This window comes from Eumetopias jubatus, unplaced genomic scaffold (assembly GCF_037043125.1).
Source record: "Eumetopias jubatus isolate StellerSeaLion01/CBP00866 unplaced genomic scaffold, mEumJub1_p1.0 scaffold_16, whole genome shotgun sequence".
Classification (NCBI taxonomy): domain Eukaryota; kingdom Metazoa; phylum Chordata; class Mammalia; order Carnivora; family Otariidae; genus Eumetopias; species Eumetopias jubatus.
This window is the reverse complement of record NW_028274822.1, coordinates 86,938,588-86,959,712: the sequence shown is the minus strand read 5'-3', so window position 1 is coordinate 86,959,712 and position 21,125 is coordinate 86,938,588. Positions and strand designations below refer to the sequence as shown.

The window sequence follows — 21,125 nt, the reverse complement described above, 5'->3', positions numbered from 1 at the left end:
TGCTTTACAATCGAAATAGGAAGTCGCCCCACCCTAAATTCCACCCATTCCGATTTCCAGGCTACGCAATCTAGGGTGTATTCTTGGCCCCGCCCTCCTCCCTGTCTTTACACGCCCCCTTCAAAAGAACAACCAATCACCTCCTCGAATCGCGTTGCTATAGAGACTCTTATCACCACCTTTTTTTCTCCCAGCAAGCCGTGCGACGCGCCGGGCCTCATCCCCTTTGTGCCATCCGGGTCTCTCGCGCGAGCGATTTAGTCTGTGGCGAAGCGTCGGGGCGGCCGGTACTGTTGAGAGCGGCAAGTGGAGGCGCCGCCCTAGCGGCTAGGACTGTGGACTATGGCGGTAGGTGCCGACTCTGAGTTTAAAACCAGGGATATTTTTCTGCTACTCTCCAAAGAGTGGGTGAACGGCTCTCAGAGCTGTTGTCCGCGCGTGTGTGTGGACAAAATGGCGCCGCGGCCTTCTTCTGCGCCCGCCATCATGGCTGCCTGCTTTAGGGAGGGGGAAATGAGGCGGTGTCGGTGGGGGTGGGGAGCCGCAGGGAGTGTCTTTTTTTTTTTTTCCAGAACTTTCCTCATCTTTTTCCTAGTCCCGTATTCCGTTCGGCCCACAGACCGGCTTCCAGTTTAGCTTACTCATTCTTACTAGTCGTTTATATTGAGTTTCATTAGGGCTTGGGAATTTATGTTTGCGTTGGGGTAGGGCTGGGGAAGAGAAAAAAGGGATGGGGGCCTTGAAAAGTGTTGGGTCAGAAAGGCGTTGTCTGTAAGGGGTAGAATGGGAGAAGAGAATCGTAACGTTTTTTTGCTTTGTTTTGTTTTTGCTTACGCTCAGTAAAATTCTGGTTGCATAATTTTAGTTAGTGTTTTGTCTGTGAAAACCTTACTTTAATCGTTAGTACGGAGCTGAAGAAGGTGTTGCTTGCTCAAAGGGAGTAAAAAAATCGACTTAATTACGAGAAGGTTTTGGAACTACGAATTCCGATTATCGTTCCGTTTCCGAAGCGGCTCGTGATGTAATCGTTTTTGAAGTCTTTGAGAAGCATTGAAATAAAGCCTTCTCGGCGTTTTTTTTTTTTTTATTTAAGAACCCTTCGTTGACCCATTTAATTTTAAATAAGAACTATAGTTCTTTAAGAAGCCTGCTCTGGGTATAAGATGCCCAATTCTGGTGGATCACATTTTGTGATTACTTCATTTTTCTTAACCGTGTTAAAAGAGAAATTCAAGCATCTTGTATTCCTTTCCACTGACTAGAAAGTTCTATTTACTTAACCTTCAAAAATAAGACTACAAATATACCGAAAAATTTGTAGTTTGCCCTTGCTAAAAATTGGGGTATCGAATTAGGATGGTTTCTGCACTCCCCTCCCCCGATACCTGATTGAATTGAGAACTGATTTTGTATAAGGTTTCAAACAGTTGGAAGGCTATTTGGCAACTAATCGATGTAATGTTTTCCTTTGTTTAAATGGTGTTTTGGGCCTTTTAATGTACTTTAAAGAATAACATTTTACTTGGGCTCAAATATTTTTAAAAAATGAAGTCAGTTCAAACATTTGGTCCTTCAATACCTCCTTCAGTAAAAAGACACAGTCCCCTGGAGAAGTGGCCTAGTACTAAATCCAGTGTACCTTCTTTGCACTGGAAAAAGATGTGTGTACTATGTCTTGAGAATTATTAGGGTTTTAAACAAGATGTAAATGTTAACAGTGGTGGCCTAAAAAAGCAGGTGCTGGAGTAGAAGACAGTTTTGCAGTTAGCATTTAAGAGTTAGTAGTATGTACATCCCTGATAAATCGAAATAAAGCTTAGAAATTTTCAGAGAAATTTTATTCAATTGATTTTTTGGATACTTTTCATTATACCACAATAAAATAGCCTTATGGGAATAAAAGTTTTGTATGGGAGAAGTGACCACCTATCATTCGTAGTCTGTTTAGTGATAGGATGCTTTTTTTTCCTATGGTATATTTTACAGGTGAAAATGGCTGTTTGGTGTAAGTTATTATCTTGTATCGCAGGGTGCCTGCCTTTAAGCAAAGGGCATTTAACTTCCCTAATGCCAGGCTTCTGTGATGTTAAGCATGTAAATAAACCATTGACTGAAAACTTGTACTGCCTGGTCCAGATGCTTTTTCCATGGAAGGTTGTTTTCAGTTCTCATCATGATCTATGGAAAAGTGAATGAGATGTGCCAGTGGTTCGGGAATGCTCGTTTTGGCAGAGAAGTCGCATGCACTGCGAGAAGTGATAGCAGTGCTTAAGTTTTTGTAATTTTATTTTACCAAATGTAAGCTCTACCAGCACTTCACAACATCACAGACATGTGAAGTAGTTCATAATAATGATAATGATGAGAACAAGAATTAAAAGAAAATGACCAGTGTTGTGAAAATCTTAATTATCCTTAATTGTGTGTGATACAGCATCGTTTAGTTGATAGTAGACAGCAGAGAGCTAGAGTACCATCTTGGGAGAGGCAGGTAATGTTGCTGGATCTCCTTTGTAAGATCAAAAAGTTGAACTTGTTTCTGTGATGAAAACTTTCATCACAAAAATTTTATGATTCCAGAAATCACCCATACATAGAAAACTGGAGAAGGAATGTGTGGTCACAAGAGAGTCTCTCCAGTAATTAGTTGCTTCCTTTGTGCTTGGTTGTTTTATTTTTTTAGCATTGTTAGAGGTTTAACATTTATGTCTTTCATCCTAGGTAAGTGTGTAAATCTCTTCTATAATCAGTTTTTGAGTCTAGCATTGAGTTTTGCACATTTGTGACTCTCAGTAAATAGTTGCTGAAGTAATGTAATCTCTTCACACTTAATTTGTTAAATTACTCCCTATTTAGTTCCCTTGGCATTTGTTTTCTGCAGTGATTTTCTTAAGGAGTTTGTTGTCATATTATTTCTCCTGAAAATCCGTATTTATCCAATCCAGAATTTTTGGTAAACAGCATGGTAATAAATATTTTAGGCATTGTGGATCACATATAGTCTCTGTCCCATTCCTTGTTTAATAATCCTTTCAAAAATGTGAAAACCTTTCTTAGGTCGGGGGCCAAGTAGTCTGCCTTCCACATACTACTGAAACTGTTTCCCCTACCTTTTATCAAAATCTGACTTGGAAACATTCAAGTTTTAGCTTCTCAAAGCTTTTTTCTGTGATTCATTTAAATCAGTGTCTTTCTTTGTGTGATACTCTTGTTTGTAATTTGGACCACACCGTTCCACAGAGCCACAGAAATACTTCTCTTTTTTAATTGAAAACTAATAACAGGAATTCATTTCTTCAATTGTTGATTGATTGCTGTGCTGAGTACTCAGTTATGAGCAAGTAAATGGGAAAACAACTGATACTTAGATGAAGGAACCTCCTTTTAAGTAAATCAGGACTTTTGGGAAAGAGTGTGTATATTTGATTATTTTTTACAAAATTTGCATTGTCAAAATTTATAAAATGCTTTAAAGCAGAAACGACTTAATGTTTCCATAGCCCCGAGCATATGTGAGGAGAGGCAGACCATATTTTGCAGCAGCACTGTGCCAAGGGGCTGTTTTCATTAAAGAGGGTTAATGAAATTAAGATTGGGTTCTCAGATAGGTAAGTTAATTTTGCTTATTCTTTTATAATCTAGAAGCATTCTGTGCTGTTCTTAGATTTTACAGACTTAAGTCTCTTTAAATTTTATTCATTTTAAATGGCTTTTTAATGTATGCTAATTTAAAATAAAAGTATTGGTAAAGTCAGGTAAATGACTTCGCAAATCTAAAATGGACAGCATTTTCTCTGCTTGAATGTTTATTGGAGATACTTGAAATTCCTACTCTTCCCCTTCCCCCATTGTTTTGAAAGTTATTAAAATAATGATTTTTAAAAATTAAAGACATCAGCCTAATTACATATGTCTCTTTGTTACTGAGTTAGTCTCATTTCAATTTATTTGGGCTTATTTATCGGGTACAAATAATTAGCTACTTAGAAATTGGCCATTCTCATTTATTGATTTTTTTTTTTTAATTTTGTAAAATTCCAGGATGATTCTCTTTCCTCCTTCTCTTTTAAGAAATTAGAAACATTTTAAATGTAATTAAGAATTTAATAATCATTTCTCTTTAAACTTTTAGGCTAGTGATACAGAGCGAGATGGACTAGCCCCAGAAAAGACATCCCCAGATAGAGATAAGAAAAAAGAGCAGTCAGATGTATCTATTTCTCCTAGAGCCTCAAAACATCATTATTCAAGATCACGATCAAGGTCAAGAGAAAGAAAACGAAAGTCAGGTATGAATTGTTGGAAACTGTAATCATCACTATCCGTGTAGATGTGTGTATAAGACATAGATTTAGTTTTTGATATAATTAATACGTGTTCTTCCCAGTTGAGAAATGAGTAATGAAAGTACATTGGTAATTTTCTGGAGATTTTTTCAGTTATGAGAAAAATGTCCTCATGCAGAAATTTTAGGACTTGGCCAAAGGCCAAAATATATGTTTAAGTTTGTGTCACAGTAATTATTTGTTAACCCTGAGATGTTTAAATTTCAGTCTTTCAACATTGGTAAAATATTTTGAAAGCTGTGTCTGGGCAGTGGTATATTATTCTGAGCTTACTTAACGTGCTTTTTGATGTAAGTTACAAGACCCATTTTTAACCTTGTTTTTCATTTAACTTAATGTTAAAATATTTCTGAAGCGAGAGGTTTTGGCGTTTTGAGATTTCTTACTGGTTTACTTGAAAAAGAACTAATGTGGTATAGAAAGTAGGATGTTTTGCTGTATACTTTTTAAATTACTATTGCGATTTAATGAAGAGGTTAAGTGAGAAGTAGAATACTAATGAGTTAAAAGTTTTTTTTGTTTTTTTTTTTTTTAAGACCTGGGCTCCAGTTATTTATGCTTTATGCCTACAGATAATTATCTATAAAGTAGTTAAAATTTAATTTTATGTATTTGAAACTGTACAGTATAAAATCACTTTTGAATAGAAATTTCCAAACTATAGCACCCTGTTGACTACTTATGCTAAATACAGTTCAAACTGTTTATTCCATGCATTCTTGTTTTGTTCTTATTTACCTCTAATAAGCCCCTTTATAAATTTTTTATGCAGTGCAAAGCAAAATGGGCTAGACACAATGTTTTGTGAATTAATCTGTGACAAACTGAAAGTATGTTTTTGATTTGTCATGGAGGATTTTTTGGGGTTTTTTGTTTGTTTTGCTTACACTCAGTTACATTCTGGTTTTCAGATTGCTTGATTTGTTTCAAATATATGCAGTGGTATTAAGTAGAATAATCCCACCCTGCCAAAAAAAGAGTCTTTAGAAGATAGTAAGTAGAATTTTAATTTAGTAAAATGGATTGGAAATTGTCTTTTATTTGAGTATTGGGATTTGTGTTTAAAATGTTTCTGTATCTTGTTTATGGTGAATTTTTGTATGTATTTACAGATAATGAAGGAAGAAAACACAGGAGCCGGAGCAGAAGCAAAGAGGTAATTAACACTTTGTAGTGAATAGGCACTTTAAAATTCTTGTAAAGTATCTGGTAGAAATGTTTGTGTGAATATATGATATTGTCAAGGTAAGTACCAAAACTTGAAATTTAAAAGGTTAATTGGGTTATAAAATAAGCATGATATGGATTCATCATTTTTCAAGAAGATAGTTGTTTATATGAAAAGTTCATTCAAAAACTATTAATTTTGTTATGTTGTGAAAATATTCACAATAAAAATTTCATATGAAGATTATAATTGGTTTTTTTAGGCCTGTCACACAGAGCTTCCATTAATCTGAGGTCCCGAGTCTCCTTATACCTGACAACTGCTCAGGATTTTCATATAGCAATCATCTTTAAGTAGCAATATCGTAGATATCTGGACTTTTTCTTTATGGAAGATAACGAGAGTCCTCTTCTCATTAGCAAACCAGCTCAGTTTCCCTAAGAATAGTATTGAATTTGGAAATAAAAGTGTCTGTGAGGGACAGCTGGAAAGGTGGCGGTGACAGCAAAACTTGAGGAAAAAGAAAGCAACTGTGTGAAAGAAAAGCAGGCGTTAACTTGCTCGCCCACCTGAGAAGACAAGGAATGAGCCAACAAGGAAGAACAGAAGTAGGAGCCAAAAAGGGAGGAGAAGAGTCTTGTGGGGGCTGGGCAAGGGACTCCTAAAAAAATGTGGGCAGGGACTTCACCTCTTCCCCTAATGGAAGCTCTGTTAAATTTTTAATTTAGGAGAGTTTTTGTGAAAATGACTATTTTGTTTAGCTCACATGATAACATTTCTATAATAAATCATACTCAGCGTGCTAATGCGCGAAGAGACTGAACTGAAGACGCTGCAGACTCAGATAGCAAAATAATAAGCCTACTTCATGATAAGGTAACTATTAGTCATTCAAACTCCTATTTCCCTTAAGTATATCTTAAATCAGTTAAGGGTTTTAATGTCTTTTTTTTTTTTAATTAATAGTAATGTTATGTTTGGAAAACTGGTTTGAAATAAACTCTAAAACTTTTGGAAGTTGAACCACTTAAAGCTTTTCCAGTTTGCCACTATATGGCAAAATCAAGGAAATACTTTTATAAGCTCATCTTACAGAGAACTGGCAATGAAACTAAAATTTAGCTGTGTCTCCAGGTCTCTTATTTTTCTGCAAAATATTAAATAACATACTATGATTCTTTTCAGATATATCATGCATGTTCCAAAATGTTTGGCCAAGTTTCTGTTTTTAAGCAAAGTTAATCTTGAGTGGAAAGAAAAATGCAATGGCCTTTTGGGAAACATGAATTAAGTGTTCTGTTGTGGTAGAAAAGCAGAGGCCTGGGCGTAAGAACAACTTGGGGTCTGGGTTCAGCTGCTACCATGTAGCTTTGTGACTTTAGATCTTCGTTTAGTTGTACTTAAAGTAAGGGAAGTTTAGAGGATCTGAGTTTCCTTCCAGCTTTGAAATTGTGATTCTGAGATGTCCAGGTTTTTAAGCCTTAGCTAAAAGATGTATTTGACAACTTAATGTGAGGAGATCTAATGTTTATCACTTCCTAATTTGGTATGTGAGAGTAGGATGGAGACTTGATCATGCAATTAATTTTAGCTCAGTCTCTGCATATGTTGTGAAAGCAGAAACCTTGTTTTTTATCTTTCAGAGTATGGGGGAAGTATGTATTGTATAATGGTATAGGGATTAATTATGTTGTGCCTAGTTTGATTTCATAAAAATTAAAACAGATACGGTTGCCATTTTCTACCCTAGGTACATGAAATGTAATAGAACGTCTGCCCGTTGGGATATTGCAAGATGAAAAGTGATTGCCTCTCACAGTTTAGACATTGGGAGAAAGATCAAGAACCGTCTTTTAGAGAGGATGTGGCAGTATAGTTATAAAAAGGACACTTCAGCTCTGCGTAAAGTAATTTAAAATTGCAGAAAATACTAATACTTAGATTAATCTTATTTAGCAACCTAATTGAAATGCGTTTTCTGGTGCATTTCTTTGTGTCCTGATCATCTTCACTTGTTAAGTTTTTAAACCTAAAATAATATGTACTCTGGTTATAGAAGTTGATGTGTATATGTATACGTGATCTGTTTCTCTAAAAGGTCTGTTGGAAGTTTTTGAAAGTTTTGATACATGTGTACTTCCCTTACTCCTTTAGATAAAAGAAACATCAGGGATTCCTCTTTTTTTCTGATAATAATGGTTTTTTCAATATTATTTCAACATTGAAAATCATTGTTTTAATTAATATGGGGAGGAAACTGCATTTGGGGGATTTATAAAGACAAGATTAGTAATATTCATCTGCAACATTGGGTGATGTGAAACTAGATCATTTTTTTTATTTGCCACACACTCCTAAGGTTACTAATGTTGCATCACAACATTTTTGTCTACTGATACCCATACTAACTCTCTTTGTTGCACTATTTTCCTGAAAGAACCAACTTCTTCTTAAAACAGGCAAGAAGACATGAATCCAAAGATAAATCATCCAAGAAACATAAGTCTGAGGAACATAATGACAAAGAACATTCTTCTGATAAAGGAAGAGAGCGACTAAATTCATCTGAAAATGGAGAGGACAGACATAAACGCAAAGAAAGAAAGTCATCAAGAGGCAGAAGTCACTCAAGATCTAGGTCTCGTGAAAGGTAAGTAGTTCTGCTATTTATGAGTTAATGCCATGTAAAGAGCTATATTATGTAAAGCTTTTCATGAACCCAGCAGTACCCAAACAATCTTAATTAGAAAATATTTTTTGCTAGCGTACCTATTCCTTTGCCAACAAATGTCTGGTAGTAGCTGAAGTCTTTGGGGCACTGTTTGCTGATAAAGGCAAAAAAGATGTTCAAGACTAGGGGATAAAGGATGATTATGATTAACATTCAATTAGTATTTTTTTTATTTCATGATTTACCTGTCACTTGGCAGTGAAGAAAAATACATAGCTGACTTAGTTTAAGTCAATATGACAATCCTTTTACATTGTCAGTGTAGGATTTGTTTGCTCCTAAACTCTAATTTAGATTTTCCTTTGTGGTATTGAAAACTTCTGGGACTTTTGTAAAAAGAAGCCGGTGTTTAATGTATGTTTGGAATTTTCTGTGGGAATACATAAATGGTGTATCAGATTGGGTCAAAATTTTTTGTTAGTAGGATAACTTGTCATCTTTTAAGTTGCATAAATACTTCGATAAGGCAGTAATAGGTTTCAAACTATTAAACAGAATCTTAAGTTGGGTTAGGATGCATTGCATTTTTAACATGTAGCTTTATTGTGTTCCCTCTGAGACATCAGTTGTTTTAACTTCTTCCATTGGAAGCCTCAATTAGCCTTTCTATACACAATACAGAATAGTTTATTGCCTGGCTTGACAGCACATACTGCAGATAATTCATAATATCTGTAACTTTAAAAGACGCAGTTTTAAATAATTACACATTTGTGTGTGTTAATTTCAGGCGTCATCGTAGTAGAAGCAGAGAGCGGAAGAAGTCGCGATCCAGGAGTAGGGAGCGGAAGAAGTCAAGATCCAGAAGCAGAGAGAGGAAGAAGTCACGATCCAGAAGCAGGGAAAGAAAACGTCGGATCCGATCTCGTTCCCGCTCAAGATCAAGACACAGGCATAGGAGTAGAAGCAGAAGTAGAACAAGGAGTAGAAGTCGGTAAGTATTCATCATTTTGAATAAAATCCATTGGCTCCCTCACAGGGTCTGTTTATCTTCCCTCAATCTGAGAATATCAGAATTGTGGGTCAGAATTTTATTTATGAGTTATAAAATATTTTAGCATTCTTACAGATACTCATTTAATCAGATCTTCTGTGAAGCGCAGGTCGAAATAGTCGCTATTAAAATTACTTCAGTTGTTTTGGATGTTGAATTATGTTGTGTATAATCAGTAGTTTACACTTACTGCATGCCTAACATGTGCTGTGTGTTATGTCACAGCTCTTTCCATGTACTAGCTCATTTAATTCTCAAAACAACTGTTTTGTGAGTTAAGACCATAGGGCTTAGAGAGCTTAAGTAACTTGCCTAAGAAGCCTCAAATCAGTTATTAAATGGGACTGTCAGGACCAAGTCCCAAGTATGCCTGAATGCAAAGTCAATATATGTGCTTAACCCACCATACTGTATATGCTGTTTCAGGTATTCAGAAAGATGAGCTTAATTCAAACCTATCTTGATTGAGAGGAGGCTTTAATTTGTTGAGACAGGAAGTACAATAAAGAGCAGAAGAGAAAAATTTTCAATAATCAATATATTTAGTCTGTACTTCAATTATTAATAGTACGTATGCACAGATACTGATATTAAATAATGGAAGACTTTTGTTAATTTGTTGCTCAAGTTAATCTATAAAGACTGAAATACAGATAAAAATAGACTGTGTTTATTACAGTTAATTGACTTATCTCTTGTTTATCAGGTTTTTTGTTTGGGGTTTTGGGTGCAAATGGGTTGTTTTTTAGATTTTCATGTATTTGAGTAAGAGAGTGTGTGCGCGGGCGCCTGGGTGGCTCAGTCGTTAAGCGTCTGCCTTCGGCTCAGGTCACGATCCCAGGGTCCTGGGATCGAGTCCCGCATCTGGCTCGCTGCTGGGCGGGAAGCCCGCTTCTCCCTCTCCCACTCCCCCGCTTGTCTCTCTCTGTCAAATAAATAAATAAAATTAAAAAAAAAAAAAAAAAAAGAGTGTGTGCCCTGCACAGGAGATAGGGGAGAAAGAGAGCAGACTCCTTGCTGAGCAAGGGGCTCTATCCCAGGACCCTGGGATCATGTCCTGACCCGAAGGCAGATGCTTAACTAATTGAGCCACCCAGGTGCCCCCAAAATGGTGGTTTTATTAAAGCACAGGGACAGCTAGGGCCCCCGGGTGGCTCAGTCATTAAGCGTCTGCTCTCTGCTCAGGTCATGATCCCAGGGTCCTGGGATCGAGCCCCGCATTGGGCTCCCTGCTCCGCGGGAAGCCTGCTTCTCCCTCTCCCACTCCCCCTGCTTGTGTTCCCTCTCTGGCTGTGTCTCTCTGTCAAATAAAATCTTTTTAAAAGGGGGGAGGCGCCCGGGTGGCTCAGTCGTTAAGCATCTGCCTTCCGCTCAGGTCATGGTCCCAGGGTCCTGGCATCGAGCTCCACATCAAGCTTCCTGCTCAGCAGGGAGCCTGCTTCTCCCTCTCCCTCTGCTGCTCCCCCTGCTTGTGCTCTCTCGCTCTCTGTCAGATAAATAAAATCTTGAAAAGCACAGGGACAGGACCCGTGGGCAGAAACAGCTGCTATTGATCAGTTTTTAAGTTTTTTTTTTTTATTTTATTTGACAGAGAGAGACAGCGAGAGAGGGAACACAAGCAGGGGGAGTGGGAGAGGGAGAAGCAGGCTTCCCGCGGAGCAGGGAGCCCGATGCGGGGCTCGATCCCAGGACCCTGGGATCATGACCTGAGCCGAAGGCAGACACTTAACAACTGAGCCACCCAGGTGCCCCAAGTTTAATTAATAGTTTAGCTTTTAGTAGTTTACTAATTTGAGCTTTACCGGTTAGGATTTTAGTGCATGTAGGTAAATGATAATTTTACCATTATCATTAATATTTTATTCTCCATCTGGGTATATGGGCCATTATTTCTGGTATTTCTAGTTTTTTTATTTTTATTTTTATGGCATTTCTAGTTTTGACCACTGCTACTCTATTTTATTCTGCTCAGTGCTTATTTTTTATCTTTCATTTTCCTCATTCTTTTTTACTGATTTTGTGCTTGGGATTTTTTTTTTTTTGACCTTTACAAATTCATTGTAGATTAAAATACTAGGAACGTTTAAACTATGGATCTCACTACTAGGGGTTTATCCTACATACTGACCTACATGAATATAAAATGATTGATGTTCAAGGCTAGTCTTTGCAACATTGGGTGTAATAGCAAAAGATTGGAAAACATTTTAAATAGTCTATCTGTAACAGGGAACGTTAAATGAACTTAGAGAAAAATAGCATATTCAAGGAACCTTCCATACCTGTGGAAGTTGTAGGACAGAGGTGGAAAGGAAAGGGTCTGAAATATGTTGTCTGCTGTTTGCACTTTTGTTAAATCTCTGTAAATATAATTGATTTTGATAAAATGAACTAATTATTACTGCTTTGCAATATTGCAACATGTGAAATATGATTTATTACAGAGATAGAAAGAAGAGAATTGAAAAACCTAGAAGATTTAGCAGAAGTTTAAGCCGAACTCCCAGTCCACCTCCCTTCAGAGGCAGAAACACAGCAATGGATGCACAAGAAGCTTTAGCTAGGAGGTGGGTATATTTTCTATTTGATGCATTTTTCCTTTTCAATTTGAAGTAGATACTCAATTCTGTGGACAAAGTGAATGCTTTCAGAGTTTAAGTCAACTAGTTAAATATAGCCATGATACATACTGTGCGAATTTTGATCTAGTACTAAGTAGTTTGTTAATTCTCATTTTAAACATTTACCCATTTGTGCAACTGGAAAGACTACGATGTCTGCAACAGTTTCTGTTTTCCTTCATGATTAACTGATTCATTTTTCTCAAATTTAGGCTCCTAAATATGTTTGGTTTGCAATAGAAACTTTTTTTAGAAATCTTAAATCTGATTCAGGAACTCTTAAATTTGGCCTGTGAAATTGCATTGTCGTTTTGTTTTTCTTCTTCAAGAAGACAAAGTCTGAAACAATTCTGTCAACAGGTTTCTTATTTTGAAGGTGGCAAATAATAAACATTACAAGGTGATTTGTTTGATCTTGTCAATTTTACTGCTGATAACAGGGAGATTGTTTTATGTTTTAATTCTGTAAGCTTTTCAGAGATGTTCTCTGGTAATTGTGGGACTACATACAGGGCTGTCTGGCTGAAATGTGCAAAACTGTTGAAAGAACTGCCTCATACAGAGAGGCAAGAAGTAAAGTAAAATCCAAGTGCTTGCTTTCAGGTTTTCCCATATTCTGAAAACTATACTCTTGATTTTGGGGTTTTTTTCCTTATGAAATTGAGTTTGTATTTTTTTTTCATTACAAAAATACAGTTATCACAATGTAACCTGATGGGTTGCTGCCCTGTGAACCCAGCCTGGCAGAAACTCCAGCTGAACAGCAGCAGCAGCAAAGGTGTGAGCTCGCCCCTTCTTCATTCCATTCACCTTAGTGAATGGTGTTAATTCCAACCTGCAATGGCCATTTTAAATACGCATCAATAGTAGTGAATCATACTTTTGTTTGTGAAACTAAAATCATCAGAATTAAGAAATAATTTATTATATGTGAAGTAATTAAGAATGGTCTATTAAGTCTGACCAGTATTTTTTTTTAAGCCCTAAAGTCTATTCTTTATAAGTTCATTGCGCTTTAATTTTTGGCTTTTATTGAAGTTGAAGCTATTACTAGCATCTAAAACTTTAACTTAAAAAAATAATCTACTTAGTGGTTTTCAGATGACAAGTTTACATGAAATAACTCTTTTAAGAAATACCAGATTGCTTCTTGGCTACTTTGAAATTTGAAGGCAGATCTTTTGTTAATAATATACTACGGTATATAGATCTTTTGTTGTTGTTCCTTTTTTGTTTTTAAGTAAGGACAATTTTTTTCTTTTTTTTTTTTTAAAGATTTTATTTGTTTATTAGAGTAGGAACACAAGCAGGGGGAGTGAGAGAGGGAGAAGCAGGCTTCCTGCTGAGCAGGGACCCCGATGCGGGGCTCGATCCCAGGACCCTGGGATCATGACCAGAGCCGAAGGCAGACGCTTAACAACTGAGCCACCCAGGCACCCCATAAATAAGGACAATTTTTGAACTGCTTTGAAAATAGTTTTAATATCTGTGTACCAACATTTTAACGTTACACCTAATCAGAAGCTTATTCCCAAGGACAAAATCGTCTGTACTGTGTCTTTCTTGCATGTGTGCTCAATAAAAGGGAATAAAATTATATTGTTTTATTCATTTTATGTAAATTCAGCAGTTAAAACCGATGCCATTTTCCTACCCATAGTACCCCAAAACAAAAAACCTTTTCCTTAATCTTTGCCCCTTTATACCACAGTAGAGGAGGAAGGGGTTGGCTTTTAACTTACGATTGGGAAATCAAGGAGTCTTGAAGAAAAGAGGTTTCTCTTTCAGGAACTCATGAAGATGATATTAACAATTTGCTGTATAAGAAGTAGATAATGACAGTACGTTTAATATATGCCTATTGTAAATTTAGTGTGAACTACAGTCTCTCTTGTCTGAGGATGAATTTGTGTTTCATATTTCTAGTTCCATTGCAAATGATAAATTTCTTAAGCTGCTAAAAGTTAATTCCCTAATAATTTTCCCCCATTTTATTTAAATTATAGAGAATGGCAAATAGGGTTTATTTGCCCCTTTTTTACTTTTGGCTTTTTAATTTTTATTAATTTAAGGCTATGATAAAGTCTGTTTAAATACGAAAGTCGTAATTGTTATGTTTCGATTGGCCTTATCCTATATCCGCTTCCCCCAAGAAGCATGTAGGTAATTCTGTAAACATTGTTTACTGCATTTAACGTACCCTAAGACTTACTCAGTTCTCAATATGTCATTTGCAAGATGTAATTTTATCCTTACTGCTATAACCAACACTGATAAGGGTTGAATAATTTTTATTTTTTAAAACTATTCTCTGTGGGAACTGTGTGTAAAAGCTATTCCAGTTTTTTGGCTATTCCATGATTTTAAAAATGTTTAAAATCATTATTGAAATACTCTTTAACTGTGACTATCTTAAGACTGAATGCTTTTTTTCCCCACATACAGATACCAATTTGTGTTGGTCTTAATTTAAAATTCTATGTTAAGTGTTTCGTTTCTATACATGTGGAGAAATACAAAGATAAATAGGGATTTTATATTGAGTATTATTTTAAATTTATTAAAATTGTCTTTGACAGGTTGGAAAGAGCAAAGAAATTACAAGAACAGCGAGAAAAGGAAATGGTTGAAAAACAAAAACAACAAGAAATAGCTGCAGGTAGTTTATTTTCTTTACTATGGTAGTATGACATTTCTTTGTAGAAAATCTGAAAAGCTCAGAAAAATGCAGGAAGAAAATCACCATGATGCTTGCTACCTGTCAGTGCACTGTATATCTGTTATTATTACTGAAATGTGAACATTTTATTTTTAATGTTCACTTTCATACCTCATAAATTCTTCATATGTATTTTTTTTTAAGATTTTTTTACTTATTTGTGAGAGAGAATGAGAGGGAGGAGGGTCAGAGGGAGAAGCAGACGCCCTGCTGAGCAGGGAGCCCAGTGGTAGGACTCGATCCCGAGACTCCAGGATCATGACCTGAGCCGAAGGCAGTCGCTTAACCAACTGAGCCACCCAGGCGCCCAGTGCATATGTATTTCTTACTTGGTTGATGGCCTGATTTTGACAGTCACTGTTCTTATTCATATAACACTTTAGCCATCACTGCACATGTCTTTTAGTCATGATTTTATTAAGTTTATTAAAATAATGACTGAACTGGGGTAAGAAATCAAGTTATTAGACTAACACAAACATTGCCTGTGGATGATTGAAGGTGATCAGAGAGCTTATTGAATTACATGAGATGTAATCTGGAAGGTGTTTTTTTTTTTGACATTCCTAGTAAATCGGTACTTGAAATAATCAAAATTGTACAAATTGTGTATGTCTGGCAGACTCAGGTGGTAGAGCAATGCAACTCTCAATCTCAGGGTTGTGATTAGATTGGGTGTAGATTACTTAATAAATTTTTTTAAAAATATTAAATTGTACAGATTGCCTTTATGTATTCATTTATTTATTTTAGATGGGGGGCATGGAGGGTGAGGCAGAGGGAGAGGAAGGGAGAGAATCTTAAGTAGGTTCCACTCCCAGCTCGGAGCCCAATGCAGGGCTTGATCTCACAACCCTGAGATCATGACCTGAGCTGAAATCAAGAGTTGGAAGCTCAACCGCCTCAGCCACCCAGGCACCCCCACCATTTTACTTTTAATACATCGTGAGAACAAAACTTTCATAACTGGATTCCCATAGTATTAGTAATTAAAAGAACTTTCTAAGCTTATATTCTGGGATGACAGAAAAATATGTAATCAGAACAGTCTTTCTGTTCACAAAAAATTGACTCCATTCCTGACTGAATCACTTAAAATGGAAATACCAGGCATGGCATTTAACTTCTGTAGGATTTGGGCTTTGGATTTGTTAAATGTGCATCATACTTGTTTAATATCTTAAATGTTAAGAATTTCAAATGAATGTCTAAATAACCATTTTGTAAGCTCTTAACCATACAAAAGTATTTGTTTTTACAAGTTTAGCTACATACAAGTATCATAATTCATTTTCTTTGAAATCACAAATCTTTTTACTATTTGTAGAATTCTTACTATTTTTAGATATGTAAAGTGTTAGTACATATAAGGGATGACATCCAGAAATGTCTATTTATAAATATTTTCAATAAATTTTTCCTAAAATGTTAATTGCTTTATAAACTAACGTCATTATTTTGGTAAAAGTATTCTGCCTTTTTGTTAGGTTAGTTCTTACATATAAATGCACTACTGTAAATCAGGAGGTTGGTTTTGGTTAGTTTTAAATCTATGCTTCTCTCTCAGCAGCTGCAGCCACTGGAGGTTCTGTGCTCAATGTTGCTGCCTTGTTGGCATCAGGAACGCAAGTAACTCCTCAGATAGCTATGGCAGCTCAAATGGCTGCCCTGCAGGCTAAAGCTTTGGCAGAGACCGGAATAGCTGTACCTAGCTATTATAACCCAGCAGCTGTGAATCCAATGAAATTTGCTGAGCAAGAGAAAAAAAGGAAAATGCTTTGGCAAGGCAAGAAAGAAGGGGTAAGTTCTTTAATTCTCCTCTTTTGTCATTTATTTCTAATTAGCAGTTGCTTAGGAAAACAAATCTGGATTGAAAAAGATTGGTTTGTGTTTATTTTTTTCTATAAACTTGATTGTTTTAATTTACCACAATTTAGTGTTGGAAAAAGATTGATCTAAGAAAACCAGTAGCGATTCAAAGAAAGACAGTATTCCCATACATTTATAATGGGGGAAGATGCTCCTTGGCTTAGGCTTTTTCATAAATGATATAAAGTACTTCTATTTCTTTGCTTCATTACTTTATAATAGAAATCTGAAAATAATTATAAACTGAAAATAATTATAAACTGCATGGCACAATGCTGTAATGTTATTTCTTTTAGACTTTATTACGTAGCTAAATTTTATGAATTGTAAAAGTTCAGTGTTTCTTTACAGGACAAATCCCAGTCTGCTGAAATATGGGAAAAATTAAATTTTGGAAACAAGGACCAAAATGTCAAATTCAGGAAATTAATGGGTATTAAGGTGAGTTATACACTTTGAATTAAAATTCATATTAACTTAACATTTTCAGGTTAACATTGGTCCTCACCCTAAAAGTTAATTTCAGTAATGTATGAACTCTGGGTACTTTCTGGTGGTTTTTCGTTTTGTGCTTCAGATTAATTTCACAGAATTATGTTGTCATCATTAGCTGACTATACGGATTATTAAATTTAAATTAATGTTGGTTATAACTTATTTATACCTTAAATGAACCTTTTTCTACATCATAAACTTTTCTTAGTAAATAAAAATGAAATTGTAAATGGGAATTAATGAATTTGCTTTTTAAAAAGTGCTCCTTTAAAGCTAACTGTAGGGACTCCTGGGTTGCGGCTCAATTGGTTAAGTGTCTGCTGGGCTCAGGTCATGATCCCAAGGTCCTGGGATCGAGTCCCACATCAGGCTCAGCGAGGAACCTGCTGCTCCCCCTACCTGCTGCTCCCCCTACCTGCCGCTCCCTGTGCTTATGCGCACGCACACTCTCTCTCTCTTTCACAAATCTTAAAAAAAAAAAAAAACTGTACTTGGAGTCGGACCTTAATATTTAATGTTTCCGGAAAGCTTTTTTAAAGATGTAGGGTTTTTTGGGTTTTTGGTGGCTTTTTGTTTTTCTTGGTGTGTGTTTTGTTTTGTTTGAATAAAGTGGAAATGTAAGATTTCATATTAGATTTCATATAACAGTCTGGAAGAAAGTTCACAAACTTATTGATTACTTAAGGGAGTTGGTTTTTCATTGAAGGGATATTTGGCTTAAACTAAGCTTCACTAAACTGGCTTTTTTGGAACATTGCCAGACAACCTTTGCATTTGCTGCTACCTTTCCCTGCTCTAATTCTTTTCTTAGCTACCAGCATCATTCCTTTCTTTTGTTTCTGCTCAAATGTCAACTTTTTAGTCCTCTCTCATTTGCCTTTTTAAAAATAGCAAGCACGGGTATTCTGGGTGGCTCAGTTGCTTAAGTGTCTGCCTTCAGCTCAGGTCATGATCCCAGGGTCCTGGGATCCAGCCCCGCATAGGGCTCCCTGCTCAGTGGAGACCCAGCTTCTCCCTCTCCTCTCCACTCATGCTCTGTCTCAGTCTCTCTCTCTCAAAGTCTTTTAAAAAATAATAAGATAAAAATAGCAAGCACACCATCCCCATTTTCTGCTTTTCTCCTAGATTTTACTTACATATTGAATGGTATGTTCTACATTTTCTCCCTCATACCCACTAAAATGAAGTTGATTTTGCTTATATCCTGGTTTATCCCAATACCTAGACATTGCCTCGCACTCCATGAGTGCTAAATGAATGAATGGAAGGCAAATACGTATCCTAAAAATGTGATTTGTTGGTACTGTCATTTGAGAAGAACACCTTAGTCTCATTTCCATTTATTTTAATAATATATTTTTTATCTGAAATTTAGAGTGAAGATGAAGCTGGATGTAGCTCAGTTGATGAAGAAAGTTACAAGACTTTGAAGCAACAGGAAGAAGTATTTAGAAATTTAGATGCTCAGTATGAAATGGCAAGATCACAGACCCACACACAAAGAGGAATGGGATTGGGTTTCACATCATCAATGCGAGGAATGGATGCAGTTTGAAAAAAATCAGACTTTAATGTTTGGGACTTTATGGACTTCTGGTTCTGATGTCAGGTCCTTGTTCACCAAACAGCTAGCATTCTAGCTTGCATGGGTGTTGCATTGACTTTAATTTATTGAAAAATACGATTTTTTGTAAATATCAGATCAGTGATACTGGTGTTAGTGTTGTAATCAGGTTAAACGCACCTCCATTAAACTTGACAGGACTATAGAAGGACAATATTTTTTAGTTCATGAATTCTACTTTTCAAATATATAAAAGCTGCAGGTGGGATAAAATCTCATACATGGATATTTCGTGTCCGCTGTCTTGTGTACTTTTGTACTTAACCTTGTACAGTTATTTTCATCTCTTGAAACATGAAAGAAATGTTATGTAGATGTTCTTTAGAAGATCTGGCCATTTGGTACATAATCCAGCACAAATACGCTGGGTGGTGATGACAATAAAAATGGTTTTCTCAACACTGGTGTTAATTTAAGTTACCTGGAATTCTTATTTGAATTTGTTTCATAATTTTTTGTAGCATTTTGCAATTGCTATTAGAGAACACTAGGTAGAAATTCCTTTTTTTTTTTTTTTTAAGAACAGTTAACTGCTCTAGGTAATACCATGGTGAGCAAAACTGTAAAAGGGAGTTGGGAGGAGTAAACAAACTTATTATAATAATACTGTTTTCCTACTACTGTAAGGAACAGACTTGGTGTACAGTATTCATTATTCCATGTTATTCAGGAAATAGATTAATACATTAAAGGGATGTAAGCACTTTTATTTTAATAAAGTGCCTTATTACAAGTTCTTGGTATGCCCTTTGCTCATTAAATCCTTAAAATCTTCAGTAGCACAAAGTACTAAAATATTAGAAAATCACTTTGTCACTACGTTAAATAGGGCATAAATTTGGTGGAGGGAGGGGACTACAGAACTTAAAATTCATTTGCTTTTATTACTACAAAATTCACGATTCACCTTTTCCTAGAAAAATCCTACAACTCCACATTGTATTAGCACAATACAAGGGAAGTGTACTTAATGGTAAAACTTAACACCTTTATTTTTTAAATTTATTTTGAGAGAGACAATTGGGGGAGGGACAGAGGGAGAGAATCCTTTACAAGCAGACCCCTTGCTGAGTGCAGAGCCTGACACGGGGTTCTACCACAACACACGAGATCATGACCTTAGCAGAAACCGAGAGAAGACAACCAACTGAGCAACCCAGGTGCCTGTTACACTTTTCTTTTTAAAATGAGTTCATAAGTCTGGCCAACTTGCTTATTGGACATGTTTTGTGATAAATGATGTGTGGTTGTATTAGATTTTTTTTTTTTAAGATTTTATTTGACAGCGAGAGCAGGAACACAAGCAGGAGGAGTGGGAGAGGGAGAAGCAGGCTTCCAGCAGAGCAGGGATCCCGATGCGGGGCTCGATCCCAGGACCCTGGATCATGACCCGAGCTGAAGGCAGATGCTTAACTGAGCCACCCAGGCGCCCCTATAAGATTTTTTTTTTAAGTATTTTGGTAAATGTTTAAATTATGCTTTCCTAGGGACGCCTGGGTGGCTCAGTCGGTTAAGTGGCTGCCTTCGGCCCGGGTCATGATCCCAGGGCCCTAGGATCGAGTCCCACATCGGGCTCCTTGCTCAGCAGGGAGCCTGCTTCTCCCTCTCTCTCCCTCTGCTTGTGCTCTCTCTGTCAAATAAAATCTTTAAATAAATAAAAAATAAATTACGCTTTCCTAGAGCCAATTATTTTATGAAGTAATGTCTCTTCATCATGCTTCAGTGACAAAGTCAAGTTTCTGGGGGAATGACACTTTTTTTTTCATTCTGGAGTCCCCACGGTTCAAATTTTTCAGGTTAGCTGTATCTTAATTTCATTAGAAATTTTCATGGGCAGGACGCGTGGGTGGCTCAGTCATTAAGCGTCTGTCTTCAGCTCAGGTCATGATGGATTGAGCCCCGCATCAGGTTCCCTGCTCAGCGGAAAGCTTGCTTCTCCCTCTCCCACTCCTTTTGCTTGTGTTCCCTCTCTCGCTGTGTCTCTCTCAAATAAAATCTTTTAAGAAGTTTTCATGGGCTGGGGCACCCGGGTGGCTCAGTTGGTTAAGCGTCTGCCTTCTGCTCAGGTCATGATCCTCAGGGTCTTGGGATCTAGCCCTGCATTAGGCTCCCTGCTCAGCAGGGAATCTGCTTCTCCCTTTTCTGCCCCTACCCCCTGCTCACATGGGTACTCACGCACTGTCTGAAATGAATAAATAAAATCCAAAAAAAATTTTTTTGTAAAGATTTTTTATTTATTTGACAGGGAACACAAGCAGGGGGGAGTGGGAGAGGGAGAAGCAGGCTTCCCGCGGAGCATGGAGCAGCCCAATATGGGGCTCCATCTCTAAAAGGCAGTGTGGAAATGAAAGCACTACATTAACTGCTTGCTGTGTTTTTCCTTAGTATTTGAGGTGCTGGCCATATATGAGTGATATGATCCATCCTGCACTCATCTAAAGCAGTAATTTAAAACACTGTAATAGCCAAGTTTAAACAAATGAAACTAACTTTACAATATCTAAAATAATTCAACAGGTAATCAGTTAATTTTGAGGCTCAGTTGGTTAAGCATCTGC

At 36.6% G+C, this 21,125-nt stretch overlaps 1 protein-coding gene across 4 annotated transcripts; it reads left to right on the top strand.

Moving 5' to 3' along the window:
- The first annotated feature begins 211 nt into the window (after positions 1–211).
- RSRC2 (arginine and serine rich coiled-coil 2) lies at positions 212–18,966 on the top strand. 4 transcript variants are annotated; one of them, XM_028092441.2, is made up of 10 exons: positions 212–348; positions 4,133–4,289; positions 5,459–5,502; positions 7,974–8,164; positions 8,976–9,179; positions 11,684–11,806; positions 14,440–14,519; positions 16,150–16,379; positions 16,800–16,889; positions 18,319–18,966. In XM_028092441.2, exons 1-10 carry the CDS (start codon positions 343–345, stop codon positions 18,496–18,498), a joined length of 1,305 nt encoding a protein of 434 aa, XP_027948242.1. In that variant the 5' UTR covers positions 212–342; the 3' UTR covers positions 18,499–18,966. The 4 variants fall into 4 exon arrangements, with proteins under 4 accessions (XP_027948242.1, XP_027948241.1, XP_027948245.1 ...); XM_028092440.2 differs by having other exon boundaries at positions 16,147–16,379; XM_028092444.2 differs by lacking the exon at positions 212–348 and adding an exon at positions 6,313–6,390 and having other exon boundaries at positions 4,247–4,289; positions 7,952–8,164.
- Positions 18,967–21,125: the final 2,159 nt, after the last annotated feature.

Bases quoted from the DNA above. Each gene is read 5' to 3' on its own strand.
- RSRC2 (XM_028092440.2), top strand. The intron at 4,290-5,458 runs GTATGAATTGTT...ATGTATTTACAG, and splicing joins AGAAAGAAAACGAAAGTCAG to ATAATGAAGGAAGAAAACAC. The intron at 14,520-16,146 runs GTAGTTTATTTT...CTTCTCTCTCAG, and splicing joins ACAACAAGAAATAGCTGCAG to CAGCTGCAGCCACTGGAGGT.